We start from the raw sequence: 19,311 nt of genomic DNA, 5'->3' as shown, positions 1-19,311 counted from the left end.
AGGGATTCCAGCTTCCTTTTCAGAATCTTTATTAGGGAACCAGACTATGGTGGTGATAGGAATTCACTTACTGGGAACTGTCTGTTCCTCCTAACCCTTCACTATTCCCCATCCCTGGGCTTTGCCTGACCTGTGGGAAGGCAAGCAGGAGCTGAGCCCAGCTGGGTGATCATGGTGAGGATAGAGAGGTGCTGAGGGATGTTGCCAGTGGGGCAAGACCACAGGCAAGGAAAGACTGCGTGGAGGGATGCTCTTCGTATCAGTGATGGTGAGCTCACGTCCTCCTCTTAAGACTTCTCCTTTTTTCCCCAATTTTTAGTCTAATTTCTATTCTCCTGTTAATGAGATGATCCTTAGGAATGAACTTAGGCACTGGTTGGGCTGTTGTCTGGCATGGCAGCTGGCTAGTGGAAGGATGAAGGCAAATCTATATCCTCAGATTTGCAGTCATGTGGCAAACAAACCAATGGATAAGGCTTGGAGCCCTTTTAAACACAACTCATACATAGAATTTGCATCTTTTTTTGCCCTGCTCTTAAGCTGCAAAATGTAAATTACAACAGAAAATTATTTATTTTTTTTTCTAATAAACAGCAATTTCTAGCACAGAGCAAGCAAGCATTTTCACTGAGCTCAGCAAGCAAAGCCCACGATCTGCCTGTTCCTGCTATAATGCTGATGCTCTTAAGCTTAACGTCCTCCCTGCCCCTCAATGCTGGCCCAGCAGAAATACCTGCACACGCAGCATCCTGCACATTTTGGCATTCCTACAGGATTTGTGCTCATCTTTTTCACTCCACAAAGAATGTGTGTGTCTCCAGCTTCCTCTCCTTGCACAGCCCCTCTTCCAACCCTCGCCTAAGCTGTGGATACAGTGGTTCAGAGGAGCTGGATCTGGTTTAGCTAAGCTAAGCCCACACTCCAGAACAAACAAGACAAGCTCTATTTATTTTTATTATTATTATTATTATTATTATTATTATTATTATTATTATTATTATTATTATTATTATTGGAGAAATTCTACCATGCTATAGCCCAGACTCCACACGAGTTCAGCCAGTCCTGCAAGTCCCTCTAGTCCGAAGGAGCACTGCTCACACCTGCTCAGCCGGTGAGACTGCTGCCACTTTTCCTGCAAGGAGGCCCATAAACAAGAGCCAGAGGCTGTGCACATCCAGGCATTCATCCAGGATCCTGCACATCCTGGGAGCAAGACTGTCCTGCATAGAAAGTGCAGCCTCAGTACTCAGGGACAAGGTTGATTGGCTTTGTAATGCAGCCAGCACAGAAGCAGGGACATCTCAACTGAACATCTTGGTCTTCACCCCTCTGGGAGAGGACGGCCACAGCTGCAGGAACAGAGGCTGCTCTGGCTCCTGGGGTGAGCACAGACTGCAAAGGTGATGATGGCACATCTGCTGGCGCGCTCGCAGCCGCTGAGATAAAGACTTGCACAAGAACACAGCAAGAAGCGTGGTTGTACTTCATTGCACAAATGATCGACTCCAGTGCATAATGGGCTGCTTCCATTGCTCTGCCAGCAGGTGCAATTCCCACTGCAGACAATAACATTTGCCTATTTATGTCAAGCCCTGATTACTGTATTATATGTAAAACAGATCTTTCTTGCAAGCCAAACAAGGGGGAGAAGAAAAAAAAAAAAAGAGAAGTCAGCTGTGACTCATGCAAGTCAGCAGTGTGATACCAGCCTGAAGGAGCCGTGCTGGGCTGGACACCAGCTGGCTGCCGCGACAGCAACAGCAGGCACCCTCCCTGCTCCAGCCGGCGCGAGCTGGGCCTCCTGCTCGTCCTTTTTCTTGGAGAGGGGAGAGAGGCAAGAGCTGATGGCTCAGGCTGGGTGCTGTCATGGCCCTCAAACCCTTAGGCTGTCAAAAGGCATCCACGGGGAATAGAAATGTCAACGGTGATGTAGGCTGGACGCGGTCTCCTCTGCCTCCTCAGCAAGGACACGGGGAAAGCTGGCGGCGAGCACACGGGTGACCTACACAGGAGCCTGCTGTGCCTGGAGCCACGCCAGCAGGCTGCCAGGGAGGAACAGGCATCTCTCACTGCCAGCAGCAGGCTCCAGTGGTCGGCAGATTTGTTTTCCCGTTGTCACTTGTCCTCGGGCTTTCCCCAAGGACAAGGCTGAGTTACAGCTATCGGATCTCCTGGTGCTTTTTGGGCTTGGATCAGGCAGGTTTACACCCCACTTATGTCAGGGATGATCATCACAGGCACACTCTGTCACTACACCTGCAGGAGCCCAGGCTGACCTCCCTAAAAGCAGAGGGGAAGGCAGGCAGCTGCTGGCACCACAGCAGAGGCAGCTCTCACGCATGGTTGCTCACTGCACAGCACCCAGTCAGAGACAGACACTTCTTTTTTTGGGTGCCAGCACTCACCAACAAGTCCCTGGGCCCAGCTGCTGACAGGCAGCAGACTGCCAGACCTGTGCCAGAGAGCAAGATTTGTGCTTTTACCACCCTCTTCACAGAGACCTTTTATACTCCTCTTCTATGCATGGTGAATGTTTTCTTTCACTTCTGAATCTTCACCTGGCCTTTCCTTCCTGAACTAATGTTCCTCTATCCCTCCGACAGTCACAACTGGCACACCTCCCTGTCCCCTCTGTTGTCACAGCTCCTCACTGCAGTGACTCCAGACAGGAGCCAAAGCAGCTGATGATGCTTTTTTTGCTCAGCAGACTGCCATCACCCTCAGGCTTCACCCACGTGCCTGCTCAGCCAAGCCTGCCTGGCCCCACCTAATGACCATCCATTACCTGCTGACACACAAAAAAAGCCTTTCAGCCTGCTCCTCTTCACTTTGCCCTACCTCTTAATTCCAGCTTTGGCCAACACACCCATCTGTCTCCAACCTACTGCCCCAACACAGCCCAAGTGTTTTACCCCCTTCAGCTGTTCCCTCAAGAAACTCTACCACTTGAAATAGGGAATTAAAGCCAACACAACCCCTAAAAGCTCACTGGCACAAGGTACCACCTTTTTAAAAGCCTCAACAGGGAAAAGCAAAAAGATGAAGTATTGATGTAAGGGGTTAAAGCAGTTTATTCACAAGCAGTCACACAGGGAAACCATGAAGGGACATTTCACAACCCAAAGGAAGAGAGGAGTGTCTCTCTCCAGCACTTCAAGACAGGTCATGGTGTCTCCAAGCCACAAGTGGCTTTGCTCAGCATCACGACTGCAGGCAGGGGTGGTGAGCTGTCAGTCCTGCTTGTGCTAACACAGACACCCCCGATTGTGCACAAAGACAGAGCCCCTGGGTCAGGAACAGACACACGGTCTGAGCACAGCATCAACCTGACAAACAGCTCGGACAGGAGCTATCCCTGGAGCACATTCCAAGTGTCCCAGGAAAGCACCACAGCAAGGCTGAGATGGGCTCCAGGAGGTTGGGTCAGATGATTGCAAAAGCCCAAGCTGCCATCCCACTCGCCTGCCTCCAAAAAACACATCGCTCACCGCAGTGCCACAGCCAGCCGGGTGCTGCACTGGGGACAGGCAGCAAAAAAAACCCCAGGAAAACACTCCACTGAAGATCAATTCAGGCTCCAAAACGCTGACCATAGACCAGGGCAAGTCTGAAACCAGAAAATGCTTTATTGGAAAGGTACAAAAAAACCAGTCACTGCAGCTAAATTTACAGCAATAAATTACGTTGTGGCTGTCAAGAGAAGTAATGGACACATACACAGGGCTATTCGCCTTACAAACAGGAATCCACATTGCTTGGTATATCAATAATTTATTTTATAATAAAAAAGCAGCACAAAAATAAATATTGAAATGAAATTACTGAGTAACCACAGAGGATAGAATGAGCTGGTGATAAAAAACAACTTAAAACAGAAGACTTCTATCATTAAAAAAATGAAAGCAAGTATCCACCATCTACAGAAACACCCCAGCAGACTGAAATACAGACGAAGGAAAACAAATCCACATTACAAAAGTTTTTCGGTTTGTTTTGTTTCTTTTTTTTCCTTTTTTTTTTTTTCCTTTTTTCCTTTTTTTTTTTTTAAATAAAAACAATCATGACAATGAAGTTTAAATGATTCGAGAGAGAAAAAACTGCCACTTCTCCTCCTCCCCGGGTCTGAGCCATCCCGTGGCACAGCTCACCTCCGCCCCGGCTCAGTGCCAGCGCCTCGTCCCTCCCCGCCGTCCTGGAGCTGCTGTGGCACCCAGGTCTCTGCACTGTGTGGTCTCCTCCTGGCACATGGTGGAGCTGGGCAGGAGCAGAGACGCTGCCTTGTTTCAAAGGGATCTGGAGCTGCCCTTGGAGGGAAAGGTTCCCCACTCCCAACAGAGAGCACAGCACACACATCTACAAGAACAGAGGTGTCCCTTCCCGCTCCCTGCGCGACGCCTTCGTCTTCTCCTGCCTCCCACCCAGCCCTCGGTTCCCACGTCACACTGCGGATGGGGAGCAACCAAAGAAAGGCCAGGCCCAGGGGAGAGGATCCCAGCACCCAAAAATCAGAGCCCCCGCTCCTCCTCAGCGGGGTCGGGGGGACAAACTAAGAGGGGCAGAGAAGGGAGCCCCGGCATCCAAAGTACTGCAGCAGGGAGGCGCGGCGGGGACGCGCCCCTCGCCACCAGCCCCCCACGCCGCGCTCGCCCTGGGTGTCAGGCTGGCAAGTGCAGGACGGAGAGGAAAAAAAACAAAACAAAACAAAATAAAACGCAACAGAAACAAACCGAACCCCAGAGGAATGCAACGCGACAACCCCAAGCTGGAGGGCCCTCCAGGGAGGAGGGTGGAGGAGCTGGGTCTCCAACGCGATCAACAGCTTTCGGGTCATTCCTCCCTCCACATTACCTTGCAATTCTGATCCCTCTGTGGAAGTTTAGCCAGGACATTTCATTCTCCTCCAGGTCACCACCCAGGGAGCCCTGGACTGGCAATTTCTTTTAATAAAGATTTACAGTATCAAACTTGGAAAAAAAATTATTTTTTTTCTTTTTTACGAAAAATCTGTACGATAAAATGTATATAATTATATATTTATATATATATTTCTCTCTCTTTAAATATTTCCACGTGGTCCTTATGGATATCCAATATGGATTACCTACCATGGCTATGGTATCAACAGCTTTAACAACACCCAGGCCTCTTGTTCTTTATCGAGTGACCAGAGATTTAAGTGCCTACCAGCACTAAACTAGCAATCACTTGGACAAGCCTTTGGCACCCTTCCAAGAACTAGAAAAAAAAGAAATACTTGGCCACAAGGGAAGTGCCACATCAAGATATGTTTCTCAACTCATTCCAACATCAAGAAGACCCCAGGAACAAAGTTCAACCTCTGTCCCCTTCAGTGAGACAGGTCTGATTTCCCCAGAGGGGTGTCAAGGGCAGCCAGAGGGTGTTCCTATCTAGCCAGGAATGTTATGGAGCTCTGGAGCTGTTTTAAAGACTGGAAGCATTTGGGCATTTTCAAGTCAACTGGCCTTTTTCATTAAAGTTTTCATTTAAAGCCCCAACAGTGCCAGGAGTCTCCATTTTGCCTGGTTTTGGAGGCACCTGTAAGGTCTGGGAAAGTGTCCAATGTCTGTGAGCTGGAGAACATGAGAGGACCAGGAAATGACCGTAACATCTTTCTCTTCCTCAGCTTCTGCTGTGGGAGTCAATAACTGGTACTGATACACAGGACATTGATCTGCCTGTTTGGAGATAGGGAGGGAATGGAGGAGAAATGAGGTAACACTAAGTGCCATCCAAACTCTACGTGTTGGAAAATCACTTGAAGGAAACTCCCTGCTCCCCTCCAAAACGTGTGGATCTGGCAGGGGGAACGAGCCTTCAGGAAGCGTTTCACTGACACCCTTTCTGGCTCAGTAAAGTCACGGATGTCGATGTTGGGGACTGAATGAGAACCAAGTCTGAGGTTTCTCTTTTCATTAACCTATTTCACAAAGGATCCTCCTGGGAAATCCAGAGACTCCGATGACAAGGTGAAAAAAAAAAAGAAAAAGCAAGCTAACAACTTCTTCCAAAGACAAGTAGGGCTTCACTAAATTTCTACCAACTTACTGCCATTCAAGGCAAGACAAAGCCTCAAACAACAAATTATATACTGGGTGTCAGATGCCAGTTCACTGTCCTCTTTCCAACAGCGGTAGCACTTGATTATTCTCTTTCAGTCCAAACCACTTATAAATTCTCCGTGATCTTTGTTCCAGAGCCCAAATTCTCTAAGCTCTTCTCCTCATCTTAAAACCTCAGCAATCTCATTCTCTTCTCACCTGCATGACAACAGGCATCGTCCTTTCCTTAAGTCTCTGATCTGCCCTACAAAACACACAGTCCCTTTCCTTTCCTACTTCAAGAATAAAAAAAAAAAAAACAACAACAAAACACACAAACACCAACATAGCTATTTTTTTTTTACAGTGACCTGGAAACATTCATTGTTTCATCACTGCTGTGCGACAGCAGAACCTCTCCTTTCAGCTTCCCAAATCCTGCCCACTGCCAAGCCAGAAATCCCTCTCCCAAACCACTGCTCAGAGCCAAACAAACGACTTCTCGATCCCAATTTCTGTCCCCTGCACACACATTGATTTTCCATCCTGCCCTCATTATAACTCACCCACTTGCAAGAGAAAGCATCAAGTTTCAGGGTCACATTCACACAGGTTGTCTGAACACTGAGGGTTGTTCACTGTACTCTTTGGATCCCAAATTCAGCATCTGATGTGCTATGGAGAGGGAAAGACTCTTCCAAGCTCCCATCTGACCTCTCCACAGCCCTTCTCTGATCACCAAGGACTGGTGAGCACAGATCTCCAGCTAAGGATGCTCATTGCTAACATACCAATGCTTTTGTCAAAGAGGAGACTCTAAACTTCTCTCCTCCTGGCTGAATGCTATTGCCCTCTAGTTACACTTCAGTGCTTCAAAAACATCTTTCGAAATCCTCTGCACAAACCCCTTCTCGTAGTGCTGATCCCAGCAGAACTGTCCCACCTTCTCTCACAGCCAATTCTGCCTCCACCAGTAATACATGCAGCATTTTTCCTCATCTCCCCTTGTCCTCCTCACCACACTGCTCTTCACAGCATTTACTGTGCCTCCCTCCCTTCAGCTTCAGGTAACCCAGGAAAAAAAAGCTGCTACTTCAAGACTGCGGATCATTTGGAAGAAATAAACTGCATAAATATACCCAATTCACAGGCACACCTTTGGGAAGGAGCTATCAGGAAACTTGGGCTTGGAATAAAGGAGGCTGCAATGTAGTTTTTTTACAGGCCACACAGGTAATGGGGCATATTAAAATATGTAAAATATATATATTTCCATATTTTAACAGCATGGATTGAAATCAGAAGGTTATTCTTAATGGTGTGGTCAGACCCAAGCATTTATCTCCATCATCCTCCCACTCCCATCCACTGTTAGCAGGATGAAATCAAACCCAAAAAGCCTATATTCCTGCCCTCATAATATCAGGTGGAAGTGGGGAAGGTAGGGGAGACCCTTCTTACAAGGAGTAGGAGGCCACTAAAGGAAACCCTTTTTCCCATACATTCATCTCACACGATGATTTCTACGGTCCATATGTTTCCTGGCTCTTGAGCATCATTCACGAAGACTCCGGAGGCTCCTCAGGTATCTTCTCCCAGCTGGAAAGCTGCCCACAGCTGAGAGGGGTTTGTGGAGGCAGAGGGAAGGAGGAAGCAGATCTTGCAATTTGTACTGCATATAGAGCTCAAATCCTGGACACGAGAGGTTGATGGAGCCACTGAGTCCAGACAGAAGCAGCCAGTTAAGTTCCCTTTGTAGGAACCCTTTGGGTTTGTTTTTCTCTTTTCTTTTTTTATATTCTTCTGTTTTTTGCACTTTTGGAAGAGACTTCTTAAAATGCCAATTCTTGACGTGACCAAGGACTCCGGAACAATGCATAAGAGCCTTATCCCCTCCCCTCTGAAAGGCTGCTAGTTCCCCCCACCGAGGGCACTAGGAGGCTGCTGAGAACGGCACAGAACTGGATGAGATTTCGGCCGATTTCACGATGGTGATGACACTGGTGGTGGCAACTTTGGTCGGGGTAATAGGCCCTCGCGCCACAGTACGAGCAAAGGTCTGGAGTGCTTCGTACTTGGAGCGCAAGGCATCCAGCTCTAGCTTCATGCTGCTGTTTTCTCTGGCCAGCTTCTCCACCTCTTGCTGCAGCTCAACCCGCTGCCTCTCGAGCTCCTCTTTCTGAGTCACACGCTTGATGCGGCAGCTGGCAGCGTAGCCCCGGTTCTTCAGCGTGCGCCTCCGCTGCTTCAGACGGATGACCTCCTCTTTGGTGAGACCCCTCAGGTGCTGGTTCAGCTCCCGTACGGACATTGACACGAGTTCATCATCACTCAGCACCGGGGCATTCTCTCCTGACTCCTCCTTTACCTGCAAATACCAACAGCACAGGGGTAGCAGCAACCCGACGTGAGCGGATGCTCTGGGCAGCAGAAGGAGAAAAGGCCACCCCTCAGCAACGTGACATCCCTACCTGGAAAATACCCCTGATGTGCTCTGCACAGCACAAACTGCACTAGAACATCTGGGTTAAACATGGAGAGATCTGAACATTGCAGTTGTCTGGGTTAGACAGACAACTTAGGTCACAGAAAGCAGTAATTTTACATACCCAACAGCAAGATTTTCAAGGGGATAAATGTAAAGTCAGCTGAAGCCTTTTTTTGTGAAGTCCTCTGTCAGGACCTGGAATTCATAATGAATGCTAAAGATGACACCTTATCCCAGCATTATGGTGGGACACCAGTGCAGCATCTCAAAAGCAGAGTAGCTGCTTCTGTGCAGGGCTTAATTCAGCATTTTGTGGGTTTTCATTGAAGATTGCTTATTTGAGTCGTGAACAAAACCAGCCATGCTTGGCTTCAAGGACAGCCTGATTTGGTTTTGCTGGGGCACAGCACGTAGTAACTGAAGTTACATGAGAAAAGCACCAAGCCTTGCCCTTTCCTAAAGCACATTTGCCAACACTATTATTTTCAGAATCACAAAATTGTTTAGGATGAAAAACACCATCAATACCACTGAACACAGAACTTTTGAGACACCATCCTTTTGTCTTTTCAGAGACTGCAGGACATATGGAATGCAGAGCCAAAACACTGGAAAGAAATTTCAACCATGCATGAACAGCCCAGGCACAGACCACCATCAAGCTGGTATGTCTGAGGCATTTACTGTCTCATGGATCTGGGAGACACCAGCTGAACAAGTCCCTTCCCCAGTGCCTCCCAGTCCTGAGAGTAAAAGTACTTCATAGCCAAGACTGGGAGCACTGGTTTCAGGATGCTGCCAATACCTCCTGTAGTCAGAAGTCTCTTGGATAGCTGCTGGGATATGCCAGCCTCCATGCCATCCCAGAGACTTCAGGCCTCTTTCTGGGTAATGCCAGTATTCTTGTACCCTAACCTTTCCTGTAGGCAGTGGGAAATTGTATCAGCACCCATTTCTAAGAGTCTCTCGGAATGAAAAAGAACAGTCACGTACGACCAGCACAGCACAGTTCTGTGACAGCCTCCCCAGCCACCCAGCACCACCCACTCAGCTTTTCCCTACCTTTAATGCCTTGTTCGGTTTGGGATTAGTCGTCATAACCTGAGCACAGTCTTCCGGACAAAACTGCTCAGAAATTGCAACTGGAAAAACAAAACAAGGTTTCCAGGTTAATCGCAGAGGCGAGGGCAGGAAGAAAATACCCAGCACACAGCCCAAACCCCCAAATCAACCACCATTAAAAGAAATAAACACACAGTTGTTTGAAGCACTAGGATGGATTCAGATATCATTTACCCTATTCAGATAAAAGAAAGAGAAATTTGTATTGCTTTTTAACACCAAGACCTCGTATTTTGCAGTTAACCACACTAAGATGCAGCAGAGAAGACAGGGCAGGGAGGAAAGAAGGACACCCACATTCATCTGTAAACAAGAGTCACACTAAGCATCATGCACCACCTTGCCATGTGCCACCCATTCCCAAGGGGAGAATGGAGCATGGCCTTCAAGGCCCTGTCACTGGCTCACCTCCCTCTGGAGGCATCCCAGACGCTCCAAATGGCCTATTAGGGACTGAATTAAGAGTTACCTCTGCTCATAAAAGGCACTGAAAAGCCACAAGACAACAACTCCCTTCATTCTCATTTTGATGATTATTAGCTGGGTTCGAAATTGAGCCAGCAACCCAGAGAGAAGCCGCCTGGTTTGTAACCTGCTTCCAGCGCTGTCCCCACCCAAAGGAGACGCTACCAGAAAACCCAAACAGCAAAAACAAAAGCCCCCCAATAACAAAGCCAGGAAGGAGTTCACCTCTCCCAACACACCAGGACTGTTGCTTCCCAATCCTCCAGCCCCAGACTGCGAGAGCAGACCTGCTTGATGTTTTTAGTGATGTGGAGTCATGTCCATCGACAGCCAGCCCGTCCCCTGCCGTGACACTGCCCTTCACTCTCACCTTAGCCAGTGACTACACCCCTGCGACCAGCGCCTTGCAGAAAATCCACCTGCCCACACCTCCACCCAGCCCCTTCACCCCGTGGTCCGATGGTACCTACCCTGGGAGAGGCACCGGCAGCCGTGCCACCATCACAGCCTGTGCTAAGGCTCCCCAGAGGGGAGGGCGAGGCTCCGGTGCCCCCGACACAGGGCGGCTTCGAGGGCTGCGCACCCGCGGCACCGCAGAGCGCTGCCTGTCTGGCGGGAGTCCTCTCTCCCCCCCACCTTCTCCAGCCCAGCCCAAACCCTCCCCATTTCCACGTCTGCATCGTGTCACACATCCTAATCATTCATGAAAAATCCAGCCAAAGCATCCCAAGCATGATTCCCTTCTGATAGTTGCCATGGTGACCTTGGGAAAGTAGCCAACCCGGAGACAGTCACCATGGAAACAGAGAAGCCCAAAAGCAATAATGACTTCAGGTCATGTCTGTGCAAAGACATCACGAGGTCGTCGGAGAGTAAACAAACTCATTCATATCTGCAAACAGGGGTGGCGGGATTTGGGGGGCTGCAAAGGTGGGGCGTGGGGACCAGTGGGAGCCGGGTGGGTGAAGGTGCTGGCTCAGCCCGTGCTGCTGTCACTTGAATTTTATCAGTCAAGGCACCTCATCATCACACGACTTACATAAAAATCAAGATGAAGAGCAGGAGGGGGGGAAAAAATAATCCTGTAATTGCAGAGCTGCAAGATACTATCCTAGATATTAGGGAGTGTATTTAGGCGCCTCCTCTATTTTTAAGCCTGAGACAGCACAGCTCTCCATGTCTGGAGGAGGGACAAGGACAGCCGCACAGCACACAAGCCAAGATGCTCCGTGATGAATGGACCACTTACAGCAACTGGTGTGCGCTGCATTTTCTAGAGCATCACCGAGTCCTTCCCTGCTCTCCTCCAGCACTGAGCCCCACCCTGGGCACACCTCAGCCACAGCCCCTTGTCTCGCCAGGACAGCAGGAGCGGGCAGGGCTCGGGGCAGGGGGGCAAGTCCCAGCCCCTCTCGGCTGACAGGCGGGGATGTGCCCAGCCTCTGTCTGCGTGCCGATCTCCTGCGAGCACAGGCACCTCTCCAGACCCCAGCACTGCCCTGTCCATCGCTTCCCCTCCACACCAGGCGTTTGCTGCCCACCCTACCTCCCGGCCGGAGCCGCAGCCAGCCGCTGGCAGCCGGGGCGGGGAAGGGACGAGCTGCTTGCGCTGGCCGGGAGGTCTCGGAGCGGAGGAGCGCAGAGGAAAGGGCCGGCAGCCCCCTCCCTGCAGAGGCGCAGCCGGGCCGCAGGCAGTTGGTGCCATAGTTATGCAGTGAGTCACCAGCTGTTTACAGAGTTGGAGCGCTCACATTCCCACAGCATCACAAACTCTTCCTTCCCTCGGCGGCATCCCCCCGCCCTCGCCGCCTCCATCCCTACAAGGGAAGGGGCGCGCTGGCCGCTCGCCGCGCTGCGAACGCCGGAAAAGGAAAGGCAGAAAGGAGGGGGAGGCCGACGACAGCCCCGTCACACCCACCCAGGGCACAAAAAAGCCTTTTGATCCTCACCCAGAGCCTCTTCAAAGCGTTCTGTGCGCCAGCCGATGGAAAAACTGAACGCGGCCACTTGGCCGCGCGGAGACGGAAAGAAATGTAAAGTATCATGGAAAACAAGAGCCGAGGGGTGAGGTTGCCTCCGGTGGGGGTCAGCGTGAGGGCTCACCTGCCACCCTGAGCAATGCTCCAGCTCTGAGTGATGAAACCCTGCTGGTCACCTGTTGCTCCATGTCACCAAAGCAACAGCTCCTTACCCTGCACATTCCTCAGAGGACAGCACAGGCGCTTGGCTCAGCGTCTTCTGCTGCACACCTGTCTCCCCCCACTCCAAAACACCCCGGATGGGCCAGCATCCCTCAGACACAGGCTGGGATCCACCCTACTGCACCAGGGGTGCATGGCCAGAGCTGCTGCTGACACAGATTAACGAGAAGGTTCAAGGCACCATCAGGAATTGTGATGCCAGACCCTCTTAAAACAAGGGTGGGAGACAGTGGGCTGGCCTGACCCAAAGGGCAAGATTTCATAGAGCCTGTAGAAACACTCAAACAGGCTCAAGTCTCACACTCAGATACGAGTGCAAGGGTGAGTCTTATCTCTGCACTAGGTGAAGGCACAGGTGTGGTCCTGGCTCCGCTCGAAACCGATACAACAACACTCGCAATCCTCACCAGCAGTCCTCCAGGGCCTTGGGCCTCATCTCATCTACCAAATCCTTCCCATCAGGATTATTTGGGACTATTCAGCTACCAGCAAGAAGACACTAAAAATCAGCATGTCATCCCCCTTACATTTGTTACTTACAAAGCAAAACCCCGCAATGAAATCATAAACCACTCTGCAAACAAGTCATACCCAGCAGCGTTCCCTAAACATGCTGCACAGGGGTCTTCTGGGATCCTGCCTGCGATTTGATTATTAGAACCCTTTTAGTCTTTACCCTACTCCTGCCCTTCTTTCCTTAATTGCATTTGCTGCATCACATCTAAAATTAGGAGCTCAGCTTTTTGGAACAAGGACCGCGCTACATCCCTGCTCTGTAAGCAGTACGACACATTTTGAATGCCACATCAATAAAGCAGCAAGTAGTATTACACCAACTGTGAGGGGAAAAAGCTTTTCCAGAGCAGCTCCACGCTCGTATTTACAGCAAGTGTTTTGACTGTGGGTTACATAAAGAGCCCTTGTAATTCTGCAATAAAGTTACCCATTGACAGCCTTGCCAACGCCCTCTCCCTCTCTCAGACAGCTCCTATGCCTCCTGCAGCTTCCTCCCAAAAACCTGGAAGTCTCCAGCTGACATCCTAAGTCTGACAGTCTCAGAGCATCTAGAGATCCCAGTTCCTTCGCTCTGAAAGGGAAAGGCAGCAGAAAGCCTGACTCAGGCAGAGGTAGGACACAGCTTTCCACACAAGGCTTGCAATTAAGAAAGAAAACATGCCAGAGTGAGATTTCAGACTTTCCACGCTACAGGGCTTTCCAAGTGCGTTACACATTAAGGAATTACTATAAAATCACTGCTGACACCCGACAACTGCAGATGAACTTGAATTTTAAAATTCTTTCTATGCTGAAAGACAACCCCGGCCACAACACGAGTGCCTGGCAGACAGCCCTGCTGGTGTTTAGCTTCCATCCTCACACACATACAGCAAACTGAAAACATGCAACCCTCACCTTCCTCCAGGCCAGCGACGACTTCCCGAGGGCAGAAAAACAGCGCAAGGTTCAAGCGGCGACGGGGATCTCTGCCATCACGTCTCAATTCAGCACTGACAGCTACACAGGGAATACTCTACTCCTTCCCAAATGCAGCCATTTAAATCCTAGGCAGCTGTTTAAATTTCTCGTTTATCCTCAAGTTTTTCCCAGCTCCAGAGCGCTAGTCAAACGGATGTGCCTACCACGGGTAACATCTGAGCTGACAGGTGAAGGCAACTACAGATGCTTAAATCCTCATTGCCGTGCCGCCGCCGCTCGGAGGCACGACACGGATTTCCAGCACATTGCAGCATGGTAGGCAGAGCACCATCCCTCTCCCCATCACTCAAAAAGCCATTCTCCTGCTCTGACAACCTTCACACATCCTGTAAGGCAGACTGACGCTTGTCACTCATTTGTAATGAGAGCGGGGAGGGACGGGCTGGTGGTGTGAATCAGAGAGTAGAGAAGCATATGCGAGGCAATATATTTGACATGAAGAGAGAGAAGACACAAGGAGGGGGTGAGTCACTGTTTACTGTTCTAGAGGAGCTCCACACAGCCCTCGCCCAGCTGGCCAGCTTTCCATTTCCCTTATGGATCGGAACCAGCATCCAGCAGCAAAGGGGAGACTCAGGAACCTTCAGAGCACATTTGAGAGCTGCCAGGACACAGCTCTCTGAGGCGCTCTCTGGGGAAGCCTGGACATGGATCAGACAGTCTTCAGTGGTTTGGTAAACAACCTAGTCAGAAGCTGCAGAGAGCCTGTGGTTAGGGAGCAGGGATATGGAGCACCAGGCGGGCACGTCTGTGTGTCACCTCTGAAACTTCATGGAGGAGGAGGCTGAAGGGGAAAGGTATGCGACAGCCAGCCCTGGTACTGACAAGCTTACAGCACTTTTTCCATCACGTGCTTGTAAAACGCGGTGACAGAGATATACTGGAATTACACCTCAGCATCACCAGCCCAGAGATGCAGCTCCCCAGCCGGACAAGCTGAACCACCAAGCAACAAGTAACTTCCTCGGATGCACAGCCAGACCCTGGGGCAGAACTGGGATTGGGATTCCTAACTTTGCTGCTTCTGACCCAAAGTGCCAGCCATCAAGTCAGCGATCTTCACTAACTGTAATAACGGAACATAGCGGCATCGCTATTTGGCATCCTTCAATATTGCAAAGCAGTGGGATCCACTATGCAGCCTGTCCCTCAACTCAGGAGCACAGTGCCAGGGTAATTGCTCTCACTACTGCCTTCCCCCAGCCCTTGTGCTGACGGTCACAGGGCACTGCATTGCTTGTGCTTGCTTCATGCTTGGAAGACTCTCTGCCCAAGTTTGAAGATAGCCTCAAACAATAGCTGAGACAGAAGTGGAAATTGCCTGTTCATCTCTACAGGGTGCTGAGCCTGAAACTTCCTGATAATTGAAAGTGCTAGCACCGCTCAAGTATTTCACAGCTGGATGTTTACAAAAATGATCAGTGAGCGAGCTTATCCCGCAAACCCCGACTGCCGCAGGGGCCAGCGCTCCCAGCTGTCCTTTCTTCACTTCCCAAACATCTCACACAGCTAGAGATTTTCAATACCAAGTCCTGCAGCACATTCCATGCCATTAATCATCTTCCAATGCTGATGGAAATCAGAGGGTATCAAGCTGATCTGTATTTTTCCCTTTCAGGAGGCACACAGCAGTACTGAACTCCATGCTGCAACAGATTGCCGAGACGGGCGACGGCGCAGAAATGACATAAAACATGACAAAGCACGCTGCCCTTGACAAGCAAGCAGGGATAAAATAAAAAACCGCCAACAAATTTCTGCCTGTGGTTCAGAAACAGTTGCGAAGCAAGGCGAGAAGCTGGCGTAATACAGCCGAGAACACCTAAGAGGGCTCAAAGCCGTCAAGCTCGGAGGCCGCCGAAGCGGGCAGGGTGTCCTGCCGGCCAGAGTCACCGTGTGCCCAACCTTGCGGCAAGCGGCCCGGGGACTCGGCCGGCAGCGCCGGGGCCGGCAGCGCGGCCGGGCGGGAGCGCGGCGAACTCCGCGGCCGCGCAGCCATTGGGCGGGCGCGGCGTCCATCAGCCCGAGGAAGTGACTGCACGGGGAAGGCTCGAGGAAGGGCTCTCCGCAGGCAGCACCGCGGACACACACGGAAGGAGAGGGGGGAAAAAAAAGAGGAGGGACGCACGCTGCTTTCATCAGTGAGGAAAAAAAAAAAAACATAAAACACCGCCCACCCACCAGGTAAACTCGTTCGCTGCTAAAAGCCCGACAGCACGGGGCGCAGGGCTGGGGCGCGGGGCTGCGACCGCCACAGGGCTCATTACAAAAACTGAAAGTGCAAGAAAAAGGCGTGCAGCTTTTCAGGGAAACACGCAGCTCGCACTGGCTCCCTCCACCTTCCGCAGTCCCAGCTCAGCATTAGGCACGCTAGCAAAGGAGGGGGCGGCCAGGTGAAAGCGAAAATGGAGGCCCTTCCCTTTTCTGTAACAACTTTGCCCAAAGGGGGCTCGTTCCTAATTTGAGACCTCATGGCCTGCTTTCAGCAGAATCTGTAAAATAAATCCTCCACGGAGAAACTCACGAGGGAGAGGAACGGGCTCTCAGCCCGAGGAAGAAGAGGAGGAGGAAGGAAACAGACCCTGACACACTGTGAGAGTTTGGCGATCTCGGTTCCCGTCGCTCGTGGTCTGGATGTTTCCCCACCTTATGCCGCTGCCGTCACGGGGAGGTTGAAGAGGTTCCCCCCACCCACCTCCGCACTCCTGATTAGATCCCCAAACCGTCCCGCACCCACCAGACAGTCACGCGGCAGTGCCCGCTCCCGGAATGTCACCGTCCCCTTTCCTCCCACGGCCCGTCCCTCGGCGGCCGCAGAGCACCCCGTTTCCAGGGCGGCCCCATGCACACGCAGCCCTCCCTCCCCACAGGCTCCGGCACCGAACACACCATGCACCTCTCCCTCTTTCGACCCAACCAGCAGCTGTGCTCAGCAGAGATAAGCCCCCCACCCGCCGCAGCCCTGACCCCCAGCCCATCCGATGGGCAGCGACGCGCCCGCCTGGCGTTTCCCGGTGGCGGCGGCTGCTCCTGCCCGATAACCCGGGGCGGACAGCGGATCGCGAAGCCGCCACCACGCCCGGCCACGCTGCCCGGCCCCGGCTGCGCCCCGGCTCCCTCCGTACTACAAAAGCTGCTATTCTTAGTCGGCGGAGCGCGCGGCGTCACAACAGGTTTCCTCACATGTATTTTAAGAGCCATTCAAAGGCAGAGGCAGGCAGCGCGCTCATCCTCGGGGGGAAGAAAAATAACAACAAGAGACACGGAAAGCATCACCCCGGCAAACAGCCAGGGGACCCTCAGCCCCGCGTCCCCTAGGGTGCGGGGGCGCTGCCAGCCCCGTCCCACGGGGGTTCAGCGGAGCCGGCTCCGCACTGGTGCGAGGTGACAGGGCAGCGGTGACGGCGGGGCCGTCGCGCCTCCGCCCCGCGGGGGCTTCGGGGGCCGCTCGGCGGGGGCGGGCGGCGCTCCCCGAGCCCCGCCGCCGCCCTCCCCTCGCCCTCCGCCGGGCCCCACGTGCGCGCCCGGCCCGGCCCGGCCCGGTGCGAGGGGCGGCGGCACCACGTGCCCGGCGCGGTGGTGACTCAGCACTTTTACCTCCGCCGCCCCGCCCGCCCGCGCCCAACCGGACCCGACCGGACCGAGCGGGACCCGGGCGGGAGCCGCGCCGAGCCGCCCCTTCCCCCGCCATCGAGCGGCAACGCGCGGCCACCCCCCCTTTCCCGGCTCCGACCCACCCCCCCGCCCCCGCCCCCTCCGCGCCGCGCCCGGGCGGCTCCTCACCTGCGTGCCGGCGGGAGCGCCCCGTGGCGGGGGCGGCGGCGGGGGCGGCGGGGGCGCGGGGGCGGCGGCGGGGGCGCTGCGCGGCTCCCTCCTCCCTCCCTGCCAGCGAGTCCCGCGGACAACAACAAGCGCGGGGCGGCCGCCTCCCCCCCGCCGCGCCGCCGACCAACCAGCGCCCCCGCCGCTTCCGGCATGGCGCGTCACCGCGCGCGTCACCGCCCGCCCGGCCCGCCCGCCGCGTCACCGCCGGGACCGCCCGCGCCGCGCCGTTCATTCATGGGCAAGGGCGCGGGACGGGCGGGGCCACGCTGCCGGCACGTAGTCGCCCCCCTTCGTCCTCGTCCGCGTCCCCATCCTTATTCTCATCCTGGTCCTCATCCCTCCTTCACCTCCATCTTTCTCCCCATCCACACCCTGATCCTTATCCCTCTTCTGTGTCCCCTTCATCCCCATCCTCACCCTGATCCTTATCCCTCTTCTGTGTCCCCTTCATCCCCATCCTCACCCTGATCCTTATCCCTCTTCTGTGTCCCCTTCATCCCCATCATCACCCTGATCCTTATCCCTCTTCTGTGTCCCCTTCATCCCCATCCTCACCCTGATCCTTATCCCTCTTCTGTGTCCCCTTCATCCCCATCGTCACCCTGATCCTTATCCCTCTTCTGTGTCCCCTTCATCCTCATCCTCACCCTGATCCTTATCCCTCTTCATCCCCATCCTCATCCCCGTCTCCTCTACGCCATGCCCCGTGCCCCCGCCCCGCTGCGGGGTTCACCCCTCTCCGGCAGCTCCCTGCCACCCGCATCAGCCCCGATGGCGGGAGCTCACACGTTTTGTGCAGTCATAGAATGGTTGGTTAGGGAGGGACCTCAAAGCTCATCGCCTTTCAACCCCCCTGCCACCATGGGCAGGGACACCTTACGCTAGACGAGGCTGTTCCAAACTGCATCCAAACTGGCCTTGAACACCTCCAGGGATGTGGCATCCACAACTTTTCTGTGTAACCTGTGCCAGTGTCTCACCACCGTCATGGAAAAGATTTATTTCTGATTTCTAATCTAAACCTGCTCTTTGTCAGTTTAAAGCCATTACCCCTTGTCCTGCCACCACGTGCCCCAGTCAAAAGTCCCTCTTTAGGTTTCTTGCAGGCTCCCTTCAGACAGGGAAAGATGACAGTAAGAGCTCCCTGAAGGTCTCCTTCTTTTGTCCAGGCTGAGCAATCCCAATTCTCTCCTCATACAAGAGGTGCTCCATCCTTCTAATCAATTTGGTGGCCTCCTCTGGACTCACTCCAACAGCTCCATGTTGTTCCTGTGCTGAGAACCACAGAGCTGGGCACAGCACTGCAGGTGGGCTCTCACAGAGCAGAGCAGAAGGGTAGAATCACTTCCCTTGACCTGCTGGCCAGGTGCAGCCCAGGACACAGTTGGCTTTCTAGGTTGCAAGTGTTTTCTTGGCTCATATCCAACCTCTCATCCACCAGCCCCCTCAAATCCTTGGAAGGGCTGCTCTTGATCCATTCATCCCACAGTCTGGATTGATATCTGGAGTTACCCTGACCCAGGTGCAGCACCAGCACTTGGCTTTGTTGCAGGGCAAATGATGGTGGGGGAACATGTCCTGGGCATCCCAATGCTCTTGGGAGGACTCACTTGTTCCCTGGGCACCTTGAGGTGGCCACTGACTAGCCTTG

The 19,311-nt window shown here is 52.8% G+C and overlaps 1 protein-coding gene across 2 annotated transcripts; it reads right to left on the bottom strand.

Moving 5' to 3' along the window:
• Positions 1 to 3,609: 3,609 nt before the first annotated feature.
• Positions 3,610 to 17,665, bottom strand: MAFK (MAF bZIP transcription factor K). 2 transcript variants are annotated; one of them, XM_021539701.3, is made up of 3 exons: positions 17,619 to 17,665; positions 9,613 to 9,692; positions 3,610 to 8,430 (listed from the first exon to the last, which is right to left on the bottom strand). In XM_021539701.3, exons 2-3 carry the CDS (start codon positions 9,646 to 9,648, stop codon positions 7,996 to 7,998), a joined length of 471 nt encoding a protein of 156 aa, XP_021395376.1. In that variant the 5' UTR covers positions 9,649 to 9,692; positions 17,619 to 17,665; the 3' UTR covers positions 3,610 to 7,995. The 2 variants fall into 2 exon arrangements, with proteins under 2 accessions (XP_021395376.1, XP_021395377.1); XM_021539702.3 differs by lacking the exon at positions 17,619 to 17,665 and adding an exon at positions 13,752 to 15,454.
• Between the last annotated feature and the right edge of the window lie 1,646 nt (positions 17,666 to 19,311).

Source organism: Lonchura striata, chromosome 16 (genome assembly GCF_046129695.1).
Source record: "Lonchura striata isolate bLonStr1 chromosome 16, bLonStr1.mat, whole genome shotgun sequence".
NCBI classification, from domain to species: Eukaryota; Metazoa; Chordata; class Aves; order Passeriformes; family Estrildidae; genus Lonchura; species Lonchura striata.
The sequence above is the reverse complement of the archived record's forward strand: the minus strand, read 5'-3'. Positions and strand labels throughout refer to the sequence as shown.